Source organism: Leishmania braziliensis, chromosome 23, assembly GCF_000002845.2.
Source record: "Leishmania braziliensis MHOM/BR/75/M2904 complete genome, chromosome 23".
In the NCBI taxonomy this organism is placed as follows: domain Eukaryota; phylum Euglenozoa; class Kinetoplastea; order Trypanosomatida; family Trypanosomatidae; genus Leishmania; species Leishmania braziliensis.
Genome location: NC_009315.2, coordinates 518,211 through 536,379, shown reverse-complemented (window position 1 = coordinate 536,379; position 18,169 = coordinate 518,211). Strand labels below are relative to the sequence as shown.

At 59.5% G+C, this 18,169-nt stretch overlaps 4 protein-coding genes across 4 annotated transcripts; all 4 read right to left on the bottom strand.

The window, feature by feature from the left end:
- Positions 1-73: 73 nt before the first annotated feature.
- LBRM_23_1370 (conserved hypothetical protein) lies at positions 74-883 on the bottom strand (the record flags this gene model as incomplete). Its single annotated transcript, XM_001565159.1, has 1 exon — positions 74-883. One exon carries the CDS (start codon positions 881-883, stop codon positions 74-76), a length of 810 nt encoding a protein of 269 aa, XP_001565209.1.
- Positions 884-1,585: 702 nt separating this feature from the next.
- Positions 1,586-6,202, bottom strand: LBRM_23_1360 (conserved hypothetical protein; the record flags this gene model as incomplete). The annotated part of the gene is made up of 1 exon (XM_001565158.1): positions 1,586-6,202. The coding sequence occupies one exon, from the start codon at positions 6,200-6,202 to the stop codon at positions 1,586-1,588; it is 4,617 nt and encodes a 1,538-aa protein (XP_001565208.1).
- Positions 6,203-9,659: 3,457 nt separating this feature from the next.
- On the bottom strand, positions 9,660-13,058 carry LBRM_23_1350 (conserved hypothetical protein; the record flags this gene model as incomplete). Its single annotated transcript, XM_001565157.1, has 1 exon — positions 9,660-13,058. One exon carries the CDS (start codon positions 13,056-13,058, stop codon positions 9,660-9,662), a length of 3,399 nt encoding a protein of 1,132 aa, XP_001565207.1.
- A 1,992-nt stretch (positions 13,059-15,050) lies between these two features.
- Positions 15,051-17,198, bottom strand: LBRM_23_1340 (conserved hypothetical protein; the record flags this gene model as incomplete). Its single annotated transcript, XM_001565156.1, has 1 exon — positions 15,051-17,198. The coding sequence occupies one exon, from the start codon at positions 17,196-17,198 to the stop codon at positions 15,051-15,053; it is 2,148 nt and encodes a 715-aa protein (XP_001565206.1).
- Between the last annotated feature and the right edge of the window lie 971 nt (positions 17,199-18,169).

Genomic DNA, 18,169 nt, shown 5'->3' with positions numbered 1-18,169 from the left:
TCCTCTCCTCTCCCCCCCCCCCCCCACCTCACAGTCGCCTAGTGAGCTTCGCAAAGAAACCGAGGAGACACGGCTACGCCCGCTGGTTGCGCTTGCTCTTGCTGCGCTGCAGCGCTTCCTCCTCACGATGTTGCCTATGAGCACGCCAGAGGTCCGCCTCGTAGCGGCGCAAGGCTGCCTGGAACTGTGGAATGGCCTCCGCCAGGGTAGCACCGTCCTCATACCTCGCCTCCTTAGGGGCGGACAGCGCGGAGTTGACGGACGCTGGCCCATTCTGGGGCGCATGGGCAGAGGACGTCGCTGTGGCCCCTCGCTTGCGTAACCCCGCCTTCGCAAGCATCAGGAAGCGCCGCGGGCCCTGCTGCATGGCATCTGTCGCATACGCATTCACCTCCTCTAGCGTCAGCGGCCGCGGGGCCGCGGTGGCGTGCGAGGCAGACGCGGCCAGTAAACGAGTGGTAGTATCCTCTAACTCCACTACACGTTGCACTGCCTGCTGCGCTGCGTCGGCTTTAAAACTAGTCTCAGCAATCTCCGTTACAGTGCCACCAAAGTCGAAGGCGAACTGCTCCGACTCACCCAAGAAGAGTGTCTTCTGGCGACGCCTTTCGGACTCTGTGAAGGTGCCTTTGCTGGGTGTATGCGCCGTTGATGTCGACCCCCCCTCGGTGACGTCAGTCATCATCTCTGTTGCTTTAGTCGCTTCTGATGGCTCTGGTGGCAGCAAAACGGCTCTTTTTTCTGAGCTGGGGGCAGCAGCAGGCGCGCCCTTCGTCGCAGCCCGACGACTGTCGACTTCGCTGGGTGAAGACTCCGCAGACAAGGAAGACGATGCGACGCTGTCGCCTCTGGACGCGTCTGCCTGGTGAGCTGTACGTGGCATATTCAGGGAGAGGTACTACTGGAGGGAAGGAGCGAAAAGATAGGTGAGGACGAGGGACGAGAGTAGCGAAGACGAAGCGCCGAAGGCAACACTAAAGGTGTTTTCGTTGCTCGACCTCCACGGCACGTCGTCAGAGCGTGCCGGCGTGCGTGAAGTTGTGCAGGCGGAGCCCGCCACAAACGACAGTGGCGGGCCCTTTGCGATCTGCAACGTCTGCCTGCGCACACGCGGGGTGAAAGAAGACGGAGATTCGGCTTTGTCAGGTTTGGGTCATGAGAATGCGCATGAGTCCACTCTGCATACAGCAACATGCACACAGGCATCATAGAGAGAGGACGCAGCGAGGGTGCCAGGCACACAGTCGCAAACGCACACACGCCTACACACAGTAAAGCACCGAATAAAGAGGAAAAGCAAATGTCGAGCTACAAGCAGAGAAAAGAGCCATGAAGACGCATATTCGTTTCTTTCGCGTCTCGCACACACGCACGGGCACCTGAAAGAGAGAGGGAGGGAGAGAGAGAGAGGGCACAGTTCGTGTAAGCCATCTTGGTCGACAGCGGTCCCGCTCAGCACAAAGGATATCAGTGGACGGGCACAAACCTACACAGGGAAGCGAAAATGTACCGGGAGAGCGCACACGGATGCACACCCCACCACTCTACCCCACTCAGCTGTCTCTCCTACTTTCTCTCGTTCTCTCTAGGAAGAGGCCCTAAGGAGTGGCATTCGCAAGTGCCTTGTGTTTGTTGAAGTGCCAGCGTTGAGCTGCGCATTCTCCAGCAAGTCGGCGAGAAAGCGGCGCTCCTTGTAGTGCATACGATAGGTGAAGCCAACATCCAGGCAGAGGCGCCGCACCTGCGGTTGGAGAAAGACCTGCGGCCTCCTCTTCATGATCTTGTACAGCATCTTCTTGGCGTTTTCACAGCTGACTGGGTTCGACAAGGCGTACACGTTGTCTAGGATGCGCTGTGGTATTTCCTGTGTGCTGGCGAACACATTGGAGTCCGCGTGAGCGTGGCGGGCCGTCGTATTGCTGACTGCAGCCCTGCAGGCAATGGAGACCCACTTGGACGTCTTCAGTTGAGCAAAGGCCACCGAGTATGGGATGCCCTCTGCGCTGACGTACGCGTTCGGGTTCAGCACCACCGAGTACCCCTTCTTCACTAGGTCGTCACCGCCACGCCGCGAGCGAGCTAGAATCGCGCTTCCGAGAAGCGCCATGCAGCGCACCGAGATTGTGGAAGCAAAGCGAGAGAGAGCGATAAAGCGCCGCTGCAGGCCGGGCACAGAGAGCAGCATGCCGTAGCCCACCTCCGTCGATCCGACCTCTGCAATGCACAAAATGGCGTCCTTCAAGGCGACAATGTCGCCCACACAGTCTAGAGAGAAGGACTGGCAGGATGATTTGCAGAAGCGCGAGGCTGAAATCATTTTCGACGAAGGCGCAGAGAAGTAGCCCTTCTTGAGCATCTCGATCTCCTTTGTCGTGGCAATGGTTGACTTGTCAACGCCGCCGAAGCCACCGTTGAAGTTCCCATTGGCCGCGCCGGCGTTGCCGCTCACCCCACCCACGATATTGTTGTTGCCAAGGGAGGTGCTCGGTCCGCCGCGCGGCCCATCTCGTGCGCGATGGGTCATGCTCATAGAGTTGACCAGATAGTCGCCTGCAACGCTGAAGCGTGGCACATTCGCGGAGTTGGCGAGGGCGCCAAGGGCTGGAACCGACGTGCCCCCTACGCCGCCTATCCCACTGCTGTAGTAGGCCGTATTCATGCCCGGGTGCATCTGCTGCTGCTGCTGCCATTGCTGGGCTTGCTGCTGCTGATACATGTACCGAGTCGCGTCGGTCGTCACGCCAAATTCGTCGTCGCTGCTGTCGTTCGATGAGGAGTCGTCCTCGTCGCTGAGGGAGTCATCAAAGACGACATCCGGTGGGAGTGGCTGCTCCAGCAAGCGCTGCACAGAGCGCGTCCACAGCTTACTGTGCTTGAACATCGCGCAGCCCTCCACAGAGCTACACAAGACGGAAGCAAAGTGTACGGGGAAGAACTTTGTGCCCGAGGCGTCTGCGGCGGTCAGCAACGACAAGTATGGCGTACTGCCCGCCATGCGGCCGTACATGACACTGAGAGTGTCCGAGAAGGATTGGCTTTGCCGGCAAGACGGATCGCTGGTGGAGGGCATGACCATACTGCCCGCGCCGCCCCGCCCCCCTGCAACCGCAGAACTGCCGTCGCTACCCTGCAAGCGTTCCAACATGATGGTGTACTGCACCGACTCAGACTCCTCCCACCGGTGCAGCTCCTTCTCCAGCCAGCCGTAGCACTGTAGAAATCGAAAGCCCGACGGACGACTGGCGATCCGGTAGAGCAGCACGTTGAGCCGCAGCTGCTTTGCGTGGCTGAGGATCACCTCGCTCTCCATCAACACTGTTGGGAAGCACTCGATCAAGTAGTCCAGGCCCTCGTCAGAGCAGAGACAGATGCTCAGTAGTAACTTGAAGGCGCTTTGAACGACGCTGAAGAAGTTGTCGTGGAGCGACTGCAGCAGTGTTTTGATCCCCCACTTCATGGAAGTAGACAAGTCACGCCAAACAGCCTTCTTCAGCTGCTGCGCTGCGCAGAGGCGGATCGAGTTGCTTGGGTTGCCCAGCGCCGCACGGAAGGTATGCCGGATGTCTTTGCAGACGCCGTAGTTCGGCACCGCACCAAGGTACAAGCACTGCAGGAGCTGGTAGCACACGTCGTGGAGGGTGTCCTCCTCGGCCGGGCTCTCCAACCGAGGGCCCTTCAGCTTCGAGAACATGCTGTCCACGAGCGAGAAGATACCGTGGTCTCGCATGAGCAGCAGGCCATTGGCATGCGCGGACAGGCGACCAGTTATGCGCAGCAGCGACCGACCGATGCATGCGTTGACCACAGCGCGCCGCAGTACGACGGGCTTGCCAATGCGCACCTCCTTCAGCATTGCTGCCACGGCGGCTACGAAGCCCATGCGTTCAAGCAGCACCGCACCGTCGCGGGAGCTCAGTATAAGATCGATCAACTCAACTCCCACCATGCACACCTGCGGGGAAACCGTGTCAGGCGGCAGAGCGCTGAAGGTGCTGCAAATCTGCGGTGTGCTGGACCCTGAAGACGGGGTGAAGAAAAGCACGAGGCTCTCTACCAGCTCTCGTGCGGCACGAAATCGCCGTGGCAAGCGCAGTGGGCCCTGCACTAGCGTTACTAAGATGTCAAAGTTCCACGTGTGGCAGCTCTTCGACCGATCCACCTTGCAATCATGCAGCATCGTGGTGAAAGTTGGATCGTCGACGTCCAACGTGCCGGGTGTGTTCAGGACAGTGCTTGGCATCTGCGCCGTGTTGGTTGGCACTACTGGAACCATGGCATCACTCACGCCGATACCACTGCTCTTCTTGTAGTTCCGGAACAGCTGCGAGGTGAGACCACCAACAAACAGGCTGCCGTCGTTGGTGAGGTGGCCGGCAGCTTTGTTGAAAGCCTCGTGTAACTTAAACACGATCACCTGCGGCAGTACCGTGTCCATCAGTACGAAGATATCTTGCAAGAGTCTCGACGCGGCCGCCGTGATGACTCGGTTCTTGTTCACAACCTGCACGAGCTGCGTAAGGGCGTAAGGAAGTCCGTGGTAGTTGAGGCAGATGAGAACACGCCCCAGTAAAGGGTCCATGACGTGGTAGCCAAGAGCCTTAGTGGTCGGAACGAAATCGTCGAAGAGGGCCGCGTCGCCGGTGGAGTCGGCCAGGAAGAGGTCGTACATGAAGCTGTTGTTGTTTAGGCACTGCGTGTCGTTGGATACGTCACCGCCACTTCCTTCGCCGCCGCCATCGCTCCCCTCTATGGTCTGCTCCTCCTTAGCATCACGGGTGGCCTTGCGCAGGCGGTCCTCCTCAAAACCCTTCCAGGTATCCATGGGAACGATCCCGCGGTGTGGTGCGAGGCGTGTAAGCAGCTTGTTGAAGAGGGTGATGATGACCATCTTCGTGTCGAGTGACCCCGGCAGGTGCAGGACGTCAATGATGGAGCGCAGCCCCGTCACCTCGGAGCTAATCCACAAGTTCCCTACCCAGGTCGAAAAGACGGCCACAATGAGGTCCTTGGCGTTGTTTTGCATTGTCAAGAGGGCCGCTCCGCCGGACTCAGTGGTGGACAGGAAAGGAGCGAAGATGGTGCGCAGATCTGTCGGCTTGAGGTACTGGCGCGTGCTGGGGTCGTCGAATAGGTTCAGAAAGGTCCGCATTACCTGCTGCGCCTCGTCTGGGGTGACGCAGCCGTTCGCCTCAATGCACGCTTTCAGCAGGATACTGTGAAGTCCCGCCGCCGTTGCTCGGTCCGGTTCATGGCGGAGAAGCTGAAGAGCGATGCGGACGGCGACGCTGCACCGCTTTGGTGAGGCGCTGGCGACTGAGTCGGGGTGCTCCAAGAGGGAACTTAGCCGATAGAACCAGCCAAACGGCACCCGCGGGTAGGCCTTGGAGTCGATGATGTTGAGCTGGATCAAGCGATCCATAAGTGACAGCAACGCATCCACCTCCGCGTTCAGTCCACGGTCACCGCAGAAGGCGACCCAGCGCACCGCCTCACCATCCTCTATGAAGCTGCGCAAGAAGCGGCTGCTGCCGGCGCACACGCATGTCATTCGCATGCCCAGCAGGCGCAGAAGGCGACTCACAGACGCCACAGAAGATGCCGCGAAGGCTGCCAGAGCCTCCGACTCCGGCAACTCGAACACCGCCTCGTTGCCTACGTACCACTTCTCGCAAAATGCGCAGAAGTCGCTCATACGCTCAGCGCGCCTGCGGAGTTGGGCCAACGCATCACCACCGACGCTGCCACCGCCACCCGCCACGGGAATGTTCACTAGACTCGCGCCCAGCGACAGCCACCCAGGGTCGAGACTCCCAGTCGAGGTGGTAGCGACGTGAGGGCCGAGAGTTGCCTCCAGACGATCCTTTGAACTTGCGGTCATCAGGACGTCGCTTGTGGAAGCGATGGTTGAGGCTGTCGCGATAGAGCCTCCAGAATCCAGCAGGTCTCGAAGGGTGGACCGGAGAATACGGTTGAAGTACTGCTGCACAGAGGTGATGTACTCTTCCCAGGCCGCGCGCACCTGCTCCTGCGCAGCCCTTGTAGCAGCGAGCACATCACCGTTACTCTCCTCTTGAGGAAGTGGAATGAGCTCCTCCTGTATGACAGTGGTGTACCGCGCTCGGGCCTTTGTGAAGTCTTTTAGATCGATCGCGTACTGCTGGAGCAGCTCCAGTGCCTCCTTGCGCATGTTCGCCGTCGCCATGGTGTTGAACAAGACGTTTGTTTTTTTCGTCCTCGTGGATGTTGTTTTGTGCGAAGGTTCGCGTGTGTGGAGCGAGGGGGGGGGGGGGGTATTGGGAAGGGAAAGGGAAAACTATCCAAGGAGATTGTCAATGTGAACCCTCTCCGCACTGAGGGAGAAGGAAGGCGGGCAGCTGAACACCACGCCAAAGATACGGTGGGAGGGGGGAAAGAATACCTGCACTGACTCGGTCTCTCTCAGAACAGCCTAGGCCAAAGTGGGGATGAGAGAAGGAAATAAACATGCAGCCACACTCACCCCACGCTCCACAAGGATGAGTCGGTCTCACGCGCGTGTGAAAGGCGAGAGAGAAGTATAGAAGGGAAACACACTCACACACACATGCCCGCGCGCGCGTGTGATTGTGCGGGGTGAGTATATCTCAGTAACCTGTGGGCTCTGCGTGTGCACAGGACGTGCGTTATCTGTGCGTGAGTGTAGCGCAGTCCGATCCTGGCACGGTAAAGCGGCGGCGAGAGAAGTGTGAGCGAGAGGAACGCAAAGGACAACCGCAACATAAAAGGGAAAAAGAGAGGGTAAAGAAGAAAGACAAGTCATGAAAGAGTTCCATCGACTCGCAGACGGAGACCCCATGAATGTGCTGTGCTGTGTGTGTGTGTGTGCATGTGCGGGGAAGCAACTGTAGGAGGGGTCGTTGAGCACATTTCCATGCGCGAGACATCTCTGCTAGAAACGTTGCATTCGTCGTCTGTTGATCCCCGCCTCGCATTGTGCGTGGCTCTCGGGTGCAGCTACGCCTCTCACGCGTGGGCGTGGGTATTTGTTTGTGCCGGTGCTTCAGTTTTGAAAGCAGTACAGGGCACGCGCACATCCGCCAAGGCTGAAGAAGCCGCAACGGTTTCCACTTTGACCACTACAGCGATGGCTACGAATGCTGCTGCCGCTGCATCTACCCTTCAACCCCCATTCACTCCGCCTCGTCCCATGGGAGTGTACGCAGATGTGGGTGGGTATCGCTTGCCCCTCATCCTTTCTGTTGCTCCGCATTGAGAGCCCCGGCAGGAAAACAAGAGAGCCACACCACACGAGGAAAGCGAAAACGAAAAAAAAGAAACACAAAAATGGCGCACTTCGGTGGAGATCACCCAAAAGAGGCTGCACCGAGAAACGCGCGGTGACAACGCATGCGCTGGGGCAGCGGGAGCTTCGAGGAGTGCCCTTTGCCGTGCATCTCTGCGAGCAGGATAGCAGAGACCCTGAGGAGGAGACGAGAAAGGAGAGAGTGTGTGTGTGTGAGTGCGAAAGGAAAGGGAACTGGCTGCGACCTGAAAGGTGATGGCACCACTTGAGTCACGCACACAAGTGTACTCCGCATCACTGTCTTCACTTTGGTCCCTCAGGAAGACATCGGCAGGCAAAAAGGGGGTGCCACGAGCCCCACCGTGTGCGACTGTGGCACCGCACTCTCGTGGGAAAATCGTACAGGGCACCCGGTCGATCCCTTCAGCATCGCGGTCGTCTACTCCAGCCGGCACTTTGGTTGAGGAGGTGGAACACCCGTACGCCCGCCGCCAGTCCGCTTGCAATCTGTTACGTTCCTACCACCCCCTTCTGGCGCTGTGGGGTGCAGTATGTCGATACCGTCGCGCGATGCCGTACGACTGGTCACTGCTGAGCAGTGTCCGTTGACTACAAACAGATTGGCACTGCTACTCACCAGCCGCGTACCGCCAATGGTAAGCCCACACCCACCCAGTTCACCCGGTGTTGTAGCGGACGATGATGTGCGGTGTGGCCGCGGTGGCCCCGTCAGCGTTGTCCCACGTGACAAGCGGCCCCTGTTTGACGGTGCTCGCTGCCCAGTGCCAGTGGGCGTGCGACTTCTCGTGTTTGGGTTGCGGCTGCTGCTCACCGCAGAAGAGGAGTGCGTCACAATGGAAAATGGCGCTGCCGCGTCGGAGGGCAGCAGAGGCGACGCAACATCCCCAAGCCGGCCCTTGCGCAACGTGCCACGTGAAGTCTTACTCCCATTTGCGGCGGTGCGCGGGAAGCCGGCGGGGGCGGAGGAGGCAGAGGAGGTCGTGCTCGTCACTAGCGCGTCTAGACCGCTGCCCTCACTGCAGGGCGTGGAGGCAAATGACAAGCGCCGCAAGACGGCGCGGGAGCGGGCGTAAACGAAATTGCGGTGCTCCTCGATGACCTCGCGGCGGTGCCCCAGACGACGTGAGGCACTCTCCCAACTCGTGTGCGGGTGAATCAGGTACTCCAAGTACGCCTCTACAGCCGCGTTGTCGAGCTCTGAGGAAAGCTTCACAGCAGCAGCAGCCGGCTCCGCTGCAGAGAGTGCCGCGACCGGTGTAGGACCGGCAGCGGCAGGTGAAGAGCCGAAGCCGGGTCCCGGATGCGACGACGGGCGCCCTCCTTTCACAGGGGGTGGTGACGGCGCGAGGCAAGCGACAGGGCTGCCAGCTGCCACGGGAGAGGCGGAGGGAGCCAAGCTGGTCGATGTTTCCTCTTCAGTTGGTGCGCCGGCGCTCACTCGTTTCTTAATCCGGAGAGGTTGCATCCCATGCCAGAGGTCGGCTCCGTAAAGGAGACCGAGACGTCTGCAGATAAGCAACGAGAAAAGGACCTTCTATGCTACATACAATGCCGTCGCGAATCTCAATAGACTATTTGCTCTTTTCTCCCTCATCAGCGGCCAGTGGATTGCTGAGTGCAGGAGGAAGGGAGAGGGAGTTTGTGTACGGATGTGGCGGCGAGTTGTTACAGCGTTATTTTCTGTATTTCAGTCACACGCTCACGTACGCAATCACCGTCGAGTCTCAAGAGAGAAGGAGAAGAGAAAAGGCCAAAGAGAAAAAAAAAGAGAAAATCACATGAGTGGCGGCAAATGACAACGACAACGACAAGGAAAAGCCACAAAGAGCGGCACCGGGAAGAAAAGGCTACGAAAGCCGTGCGGGTGTGGGGGTGTTTGACATTTCCTCACGCAACGGACCCCAGCGGTGTGTGTGTGTGTGGGGGGGGGGGGGGGAACGTGTGCATGGAAGTACACCATACCATCGTAGAGTGAAAGTGTCAGAGAAAGGCGAGACACAGGGAGAGACATATCAGGAGTCTGGAACACACTCACGCAGGAAGAGAGAGCGACGCGCACCCAATGGAGCACAAAACGGAGGCGCAGTCGGCACCCTGGACTCGGTCTTAAAATGCAGGATGGAGACACTGTAGCGGATGAATTTCCCCAATGCTTTGGTGGTGGTGGTAGTGGTGGTGGTGCTGTGGTTTGTTTTTCGCCTTGCTCTTTGTTTGTCGGACCTTTTTCATGGTTCTAGAAAAGCCAAAGAGCAAGGTCATGGGTGGACAGTGAAGCGGAGAAAAGGGAGGCAGGGACAGACGCAGAGAGGAAGAGACGCAAAGACAGAGAGCTGGCGGGCTCCCTTCCCCCACCCTCCTACACGAAGCTGCGCCCGGTGTGATGCTTGTATTCGAGTCTCAGTAGCTCCTCCTCCATAGAGCGGTCCATCGGCTGCGGCGGCGACATCGGTGGTGGCGGTGTGAGAGGCCGGGTGCTAGTGTTCACTACCGTGGCGTGCAGCTGCGAAGGCAACGATGCTGCACGTGATGGGATCGAATGCACACCGATGGTGGAGGCTGTCAAGGATAGCCGCAGCACCCCGCCGTGCACAACGGACTGATCACGCCGCAGGAGCGGCAAGGCGAAGGACTGCGGCTCGTTGGGGCGCTGCACCACTTGCCCCCACTCACACACAACCATGGCCCACACGCACGGGTCGGTGGCGGCAGCAGCGCTTGTGGACGCCATGGCGTCGGCATCGAGTAAAAATACGACAAGCGGCTCGCGCAGGACAGCAGCGAGCTGCGTGACGGAGCGTACCGGCACCGACACACCGTAGGCGCCGGCTCTGCTGTCTCGCACGTCAAGGGTGTACTCCCACGTGTAGCGCGGCGTGGGTGGCGCGTCGAGCCACACCTCGAGGTCGGCGACCTCGACACGAAAATAACAGGACAGTCGTGGAATGGGTAGTGGCAGGTCGGCCGGGAGCTCCAGCCGCTCCACATCCACCCAGAGGGACTGAATAGCTCCCCCCGTCACGCTCGATCCCTCGCCGCCGATCCCGCCAGCTGCTGGCCGCGTTGAGAGGAGTGAGCGGTTGACGTGCATGAAAGAGCCGGAGATGGGGCTGCGCTCCATGACGGAGTCACGGTCGGCTCGGCTGCTGAGGGGCGAGGCTCCACCTCCGTGACGAGCAGCCTGCAAGTCACTTTCCTCCCTCCCATCCCACGAAGATGCCCTTGGCCGACGCTGCAGCGGTGGCGGCGAAGGCGGAGGAAGGTGCACCACCATCGCCCCAGCGGTGCCGGCCATGCGCGATTGTTGTTGGATGAGGAAGGACGAAGTAGTCGATGACGTGTCCCCGTCGGCAGAGACAACCGGCACCAGCTGCAGTTGGTTCTGCCGAGCACGGTGGTGGGAGTGAATGGGGGTGGTGGTCATCGCGGTTCTACGCGTGTGGCGTGGGGTCAGCGTCGTGTCCTCGCCAGACTCTTGCCGCTGATGCGACGCCGCGTCGAGCGAAGTGTTGGCGGTGGCCCGCATCCAGTCGAGTAGGTGCGATGACATGCCATCCTGGCTGTCTCCCTCCTTACTGATGTTGGGAGCGGCTCCCTCAGTGCCGGTGGCTGCCACCGATTTTTCCACGAGCCGCAGAAAGTCGGCCGAGTAGGGGCGCCGCGCTGTGAGACGAAACTCCACTGAGGCGAGGTGACGGCCCGCAGGCGTGACCAGGCGCACGTGGCCTTTCAGCGTCGGGCGGGCGGAGTGGCGGCAGTCCTCCCGCAGCACAATGTCCGCCAGGCTCACCTGACCCTCCGCGATTGTCTCGAACATGTGTTCGGCGATGCGCAGGCTTGGGTCCGTGCTACCGCTGTGTGCGCTGTGCGTAGTCCCCGTCTCCGCGACGGCATTCGCTGAGAAATGCGCATCCTCGGCACCCGCTCCGGTTGTCTCGGCTACCGTCATGGCAGCTGCTTCGTCGGCATCACGAACGCGGTGCAGCTGAAGCAGTAGCTGGCGCGTGTGAAAGTAGTAGAATAGTAGCGCGTCCATGGACACGCGGAACGATGCAGTAACTTCAAAGAAGCCGTTGAAACCGCGCACAGTGCCAGTGGTGATCGTCTCATGCACCAGGAAGTCAGCCGAGCAGAACATGGTGGAGAACATCTCCGGCACCTCTATCCCCTCTGGCACCTCGGCAGCGACGAGTTGGCCAAGGAACAGCTCAAAGATGTTCTCGTTCTCGCCGACCTCGCCTATGGGAGCGTTTGCAGGGACATGATAGCCACGTAATGACTTCACCTGTGCCTCGAGGAAGGCCACACGGTCTAGCTGTTTCTCCAGCAGCTGATGACCCGCCTTCTCGCGCTGCTGCAGCGACACCTCTGCCGCAGTCATGCGGACCTGGTCCTCCCTCTGCCTTCCCATAAGCCCATCCAGTCGGTCCTGCAGCAGGTCGTTTGTGAGCCGCAGCTGGTGTACCTCAGATATTAGTGTCGCGTTTGCCTCGTGCAGCTCCTGCAGCTGGCACGCGACAGTCGTCGGGTCAGCCGGAAGATCGCTTAGCACTGCTGCCGCCAGGTCAAAGCCAGCATCTTCCTCGCCACCCCCAAGATCCTCTTCAACGGCCCCGGTGGTCTCCTCTGCGGCAGATCCCCCAGTCGCATCGACGCCTTTGGCGCCGCTGCGGCGAAGCGCTGCAGCTCGGCGGCGGCGGCGGTCGTCAAACAAAAAAATGCCAGCACGATCGTTGCGCCCGAAGACGTTGAGTATCTCTTCCGCCGTCAAGCCCTTCGCGTCCGTCGCGTGGGTGGGCCATACCACGTCAAGCTTGGCGATGAGCAAGGCCACCTCCCTCTTCAGTGAACTCACCTGCAGCTCTGCCGCGTCGCGTTGCCCCTGCGCCTCCTCACACTCGGCACGACACCGCAGGTGGTGCTGGGTGCGCTCAGCGATGTCCTTGTAGAGCAGATGGGACACCTGCTCCCAGTGGGTGGCGGCCGCCTTCCAGTCCGCGACGTCTCTAGCAACCTCTTCGCGAGCGTGGCGCAGGGCGTCTTCTGTTATGTGCACAAACTCCGACATGAGCCCGACGTGCTCCCGCTCAATGGTGCTGCGCTCCTCCTGCACACGCTGCAGCTGCTTCTCTAGGTCATCCACACGCGCCCCACTGAGAGAGGCAAGCTGTGCTTCGCGTGTTACCATGATGAGTCGCTTGCGCTCCTCCACAAGCTGGCTATTCAAACTTTTCAGCTCCACCAGCATATTCTCGTTCACGTGTTTCTGCGACGACAGGGCGGACTCGGTCAGCGCCAGGTTGGAGCGCAGACTCATCACCTCCGCCGTTCGGTCCCGCGTCTCAGAGAGCAAGCTGCGCACGTCCTTCTGTAGCAACTCGTTGCTGTCCGCTCCCACCACGAGACGACTGCGCAGCTCTGTAATTTGGCTTTCCAATGAAAACCGCACCTTCTCCTCCTCGCTGATGCGCTCACGCAGGGTGCGTTCGAGATCCACTATTGTGCGGCTCGCGTTGGTGTACTTCTGCGTCGACAGGTCGCGCTCACGCACAAGCTGGTGCAGCTGCACAGAGACGTTCTCCAGACGCGTCTGTACCGCCGCGTTCTGCGTACGACTGCTCGCTAGATCTTGCTGGAGGGTCTGCAGCGCCGTCGCCGCCTCGTTGAGCTTGCGGCGGAGTTCCTCGTTGGCGTGGTAGAGAGCACTAGCCACCACATAATTCTGCATGCTGCTGTGACCATCGGTCCCCCACACCATAGATGGGTCAGGCAGCGTACCTGCCTCTCCCCACGCGCTTGCCGCGGTGATGGCGGCCGTCCGAGCCACCTGAGGGACAGCCGCAGAGGGTACCGCGATGTACTCCTCTGCTTCATCCAGCTGCTGCTGCTGTCCAGTCGGTTGGTTAGGCAACAATGAAGGATCGGTGTACGAAGCGACCTGTGGAGGTGGCGGCGGCTGTTGGTAATCAGTGATAGAATCGTCGCGGCTAACGTGGTAGTCTACCCATTGGCTTGACGGGGCCGAAAATCCAGGCGAGGCGGGAGCAGGTGCACCACCGCTGTCGCCACCCCGTGAGGTCGAAAAGCCCAGCAGAGTGCGCGGCCCTGAGGCTCTTAGATTGCGCTGCGACTCACCTGTGTAGTGAGCCTCAGAGTGATGTGCAGGTCGTGTCGGACGCCGCGCAGACACCGAAGACAAGGATGGACCGGAAGACGGTGCATCCCCCTTTCTTTGCGCAACCTTGATCAATTTCAGCTCCTGCTCCTGGGCGTTGAACCGCTTCTGCAATCGCCGATAGCGCTCTTCTAGCGTGAAGTAGGAGTCTTGCCAGTCCGTACCAGGTGGTCGTGCGGATCTCGTGGCAGCAGTCCTGTGGGTCATGGCATAGTAAATGCTGCCTAGTGTGTGCTGCTGTGTTGGCGTGGTCGGGAGGCGTCTGTTTCTAATCTATGAGGAGAGAAGGCGACGTCAAGAATGAGAAGGATAGCAACCCGCGCACCAAGAGTGGACTGCATGTATGTGTGTGGGTGTGGGGGAAGAAAGAGGGAGTGAGTGGGATAGCAACATAGCCACCTGCCCTCTGAATGAGTGTGCGTGGGTAGGTGTGTTCGCCAAATATGCAAGAGACAAGAAGGACGCAGGTTAATGATGACGCAGCGCTGAGGATAAGCACTTCCGACCAAATGTGCTTGCGGCACGCAAAGCACACGCACACACGGTGCTATAAAGCGGGAAAAGGAGGAGAGGTGAAAGCCCTATCAGAATGCGTGGAGATGCGCGACACAACAGTGCGAAGAGGAGCTGGCAAAGATGTACACGCGACAGACAGAGAGGGGGGAAGAGCAATTTGGGAGAATATCGCAGCATGCATGGGACGGTACGGCCCTTGGCAAGGCGCTTCTGCATGCTGCAACAAACCCCTCTCCTCCTCGCCTCCTCCTAATAAAGGAAAGGAAAGGAGAAAGAGGGTGCAACAGCGATAGAGAAAAATATGGTGGATAAAACAGCTGACAGCAACGTTTGTGGAGTTCCTGGAGCACTCACATAACCGTCGTACACACGTGTATCTTCCATCTGCGTGTATGTCTACGTGTGTGTGGGTGGGGGGGGAGGGGGGTTGGAACTTGCTCCACCGCTTCCCTCAAGTGCATCTTTGTGTGGCGGTAACATTAGTGGAAGCGTTTCGTGGCGCTTCACGTGGCTTATGAAAGTCGACTACGCATAAAGGCGAAAGGGGATGTGGTGCGTGTGTGAGGGGGGGAGTGCAGGGGAGTGATATATAAAAAATAATGAAATGAAAAACGCCCTGACAGCACCGTGTGTGAGAGCATCGCCCCCACAAGGATGATCAAACGGGGGCGCACCACCTGTGCTGTCCACCAAACGTGCGATCCCTCATCCACACGCGCACACACATGGGAGGGGGACGAAAGAGAGCGTCAGTCCTTTCCGACTGCCCACCGGCCCACAACCATCAAAGCCGTGGCGAGTACAATCTGTCTCCGCCCCACCTCACCACGCCACTCACGTATCGCGCTGATCCTCTGCTCTATCGCTTTGTCTGCTATCGGCACCCCTCTCCGTACGTCTGTGAGAGAAGAAACAAGAACAATGGGCGGACGCCAACAGAAAAAGAGTGCAGCGCAGCCACCAAACATTCGACGCACACGCACACATGACAGAGACGATGGAGAGAGCCAGAGAAAGGTGCCTCTGCGCTGGCACGTGGCGGAGCAGTAGAAAGTCGATTTACAAACTGCGGCTGTACTTGACCTGCACTGCTGCCGACACCTTCTGTCTATCCCGACCCTTGCGAAGCAACTGTGCAAGGCGGCGCTTCGCCGGTAGTGGCGCCACCGCGCTAGCTCCCTCCTCTTCTTCGCTGTCGCCCTGCGCCTGCCGTCGCCTCTCCTGAGCCTTGGTGATCATGCTATCCCACTTGCGGTACTTCGCATACTGCAGGCGCCGCTCGTACTCCTTCTCGATCGCCTCATGCCTCTGGTGCTGCTCCAGCTCCGCTTCTTGTACAATGTTCTTGAGCGGAGTGGGGAGAAGCTGACGGTCAATGGACCACTGCGCCTGCGCGGTACGAGACGGCAGCACCTGCATTCTCGAGTCGCTCAGCTCCTGGAATCGGCCTACCTCGGGGTCACCAAAGTGACCAGTAGACAAATTGAACTCGTCCTCCTCCTCGAACAGCGCCCACGGCGGCAGCTCGCTTGCAGTAGCCTCGTCCTCACCCTCACCACTCGCCTCGCCGGTACCACCGCGGCTCTGCGATTCCACCAGCGCTGACGACAGCGAAGAGGTAGGTTCCAGCACCGCTCCTTGGCCGGCGCCGCTAAGTGGCGTCCCCGCCATGACGCCGAGTACCTGCATCTCTCCGTCATCCCCCGGAGGTGGCGGCGTGAACGACTTGGCGGACGCAGCGAGCCCGGCCGCCTCCATTACGTGCCGCTCTCGCCGGAGCGCGTTCTCCATCTTGTGCTCGCGCCGCACGGCATCCCGGCGCACGTGTCGCAGGTGGCGATTGATCTCCTTGCTATCCACCACTTGTAGATTATTCGTACGCTGCGCGATCACGCGGAAGGCCTCGTAGTTGTCGAGTGTTTCCTGCATCCCCTCAGCCTCTTTCTGTAGTCGAATCGGTGGCGTGGGTACCGGAGACGCCAGTGACTCGGCTGACCCTGCTCCCTCACCTCCACGATGAAGCACGCTTGCAACATAGGTCGTAACATGCCACTGCACGGCTTGTAGGAGTGACGCCGCCCCCTCCTTACGACGCCAGCGAAGCTGAAACTGGTACGCGTAGCGCCGGAGCAAGGACTCTGGGAGCTCATCCAGGTCATTTGTCTCTGCCTTGCTGCGAACGAGAAGCAACTCCGGCTCGGACAAGCGAACGCGCTCCAGCCGCTCCGCGTTGCGAGGCGGCGACAGCTCGCTGCGTCGGCGCTGCGGCTTTCGCAGGATACCCCACGGGGCGTAGAGAACCTCTGGTGTCATCGACTCCTTATCCGCGTTCTCTAGGGTTCGGTCCCGCTCAGCATCTGCACGGGCACCGCCGTCTGTAGTCGACACCAGCGTGACATCTGCGGGGCCTGACATGTTGAGCTGCCGCAGGTCGGCGGCCAGGATTTGTTCCACAGAGCGAAAGTAGTGGGACCGGCGCTCCAGCATGACACGAATCGAGCCTGCACTCACTGTTTTCAGGACGCGATCGATAAGCTGCGCCTTCGTGCCATGGCGGAGCTGGCGCTGCGCGGCCAGGTAGATGCGTAGCTCCTCCTCGTCCATACGTTCAAGAGACGCACGCAGCTCAACAGCAGTGTTGCCCTTTGCCATGGACTGTGCATGGCTGCGAACACCCTGTGCCATCTGTGTCGTGTTCCACGCATCGGTGGGATTGCGGATGTGCATGGTGGTGATGGTATCGCCGGATGAGCTTGCATTTGCTTCGGAAGCGCTCGGATGTGCATCAGCGCAATCTCCAGACGCTGTCCCATCAGCTGCGGGTGCAACACGCGTGGCAGTCGACGATGGTGCTGACATTGGCGCGCTCGAAGTTGTGGCGGGCAGAACTCCACGCATGTACTCGTTGAACTTGGCGATGCAGCGCCGGTCTTCTTCCCTCTGCTGCTCACGCTCCGCTTTGGCCAGCTCCTCCGGGAACACATCCACTGCTTCCTCAATTTTGGTTTGAATTTGCTCCCGTAAAGCCACACGCTTCCGCGAGGTGGCGTCGCGCAGTGCAACGTATGTCTCGGGTAGAGGCTGGATGTTCTGCTCGATCATGCGAGAGAAGAGCTTGTACGCCTGCCACTCAAGGCCAGCGCGGCCCATGGTGGAGATTAGCAACGTGTACATGAGCACATCTGGCTCGATGCCGCGGCGAATCATGATGTTCAGCTGCAGCAACGCGTCCCGGGCCACGGTGTACGCCTCACCCTGAGAGACATCCTCTGGGAGCTCTTGAAAGGGTCGCTCGTTGACGTGCCGCCGCGCTACAGCGACAGTATCACAAAGCCGACGCACACCAACGCTGCGCCTGCAGAGCAGCAAGCCGCACCCGTCGACACACACACTGCGATGAGGCACGCAGAGGGCAAAGGATGCTCGTGCTCGCTGCAGTGCAGGGCGTGTTACGATCCTGTGAGTAGGTGAACTACTTGCCATCGTGCAAGCGCGTCCGTCCAATGCAAAGGGCACACACACACACAGGTGTTTAGATGACCGCAGCCACACGTATTCTCTTTCGTGTTTGTAGAGAATGATGGATGTACGCACTGGAGCGGAGAAGCGGCGCGCCACGTGTTTCAAGCACAGACAGACAGAGAGGAAAGAAGCAAGGCGCAGAAGCTTGTGAAAAGGAGAGACGTAAGTGCTAAGGATGCCACCCGCCTCTTCACAGAGGGGGTTGGCAACGGAGTACACGCAAACGTTCGTGCAGAACGTACGTGGGTACGCGCGACACGCGCTGCACTTACAGCAGAATGAAGAGCGACAACACTCAGGTAGCTGCGCGTTAGACCCAACACCCGTCGTCCCTACTGCGTAACAGCACCTTCTGTTCTCCTTTGTTCCTCAGCCTCAACTATTCTATACCAGATAGGGAAGAAGGAGGGGGTTGTCTATTCACTGTATCAGGCCCCTCACTCGACAGCACCTGCCAGTCAGCTCCCTTGATGCCCCTTCCTCTTCTGTTCCATGTCAGGCAAGTCTGCAGCTCGTAGAAAGAGAGAAACATGGCAGACGTAAAACAAGAAGACGCACACACACACACACACGTATCACTCTATGAAACGGATAATACAACAACCCAGCAGAAGACACGTGGGTACGCGAGGCGAGCAAAACACGAAAAGGGGGGA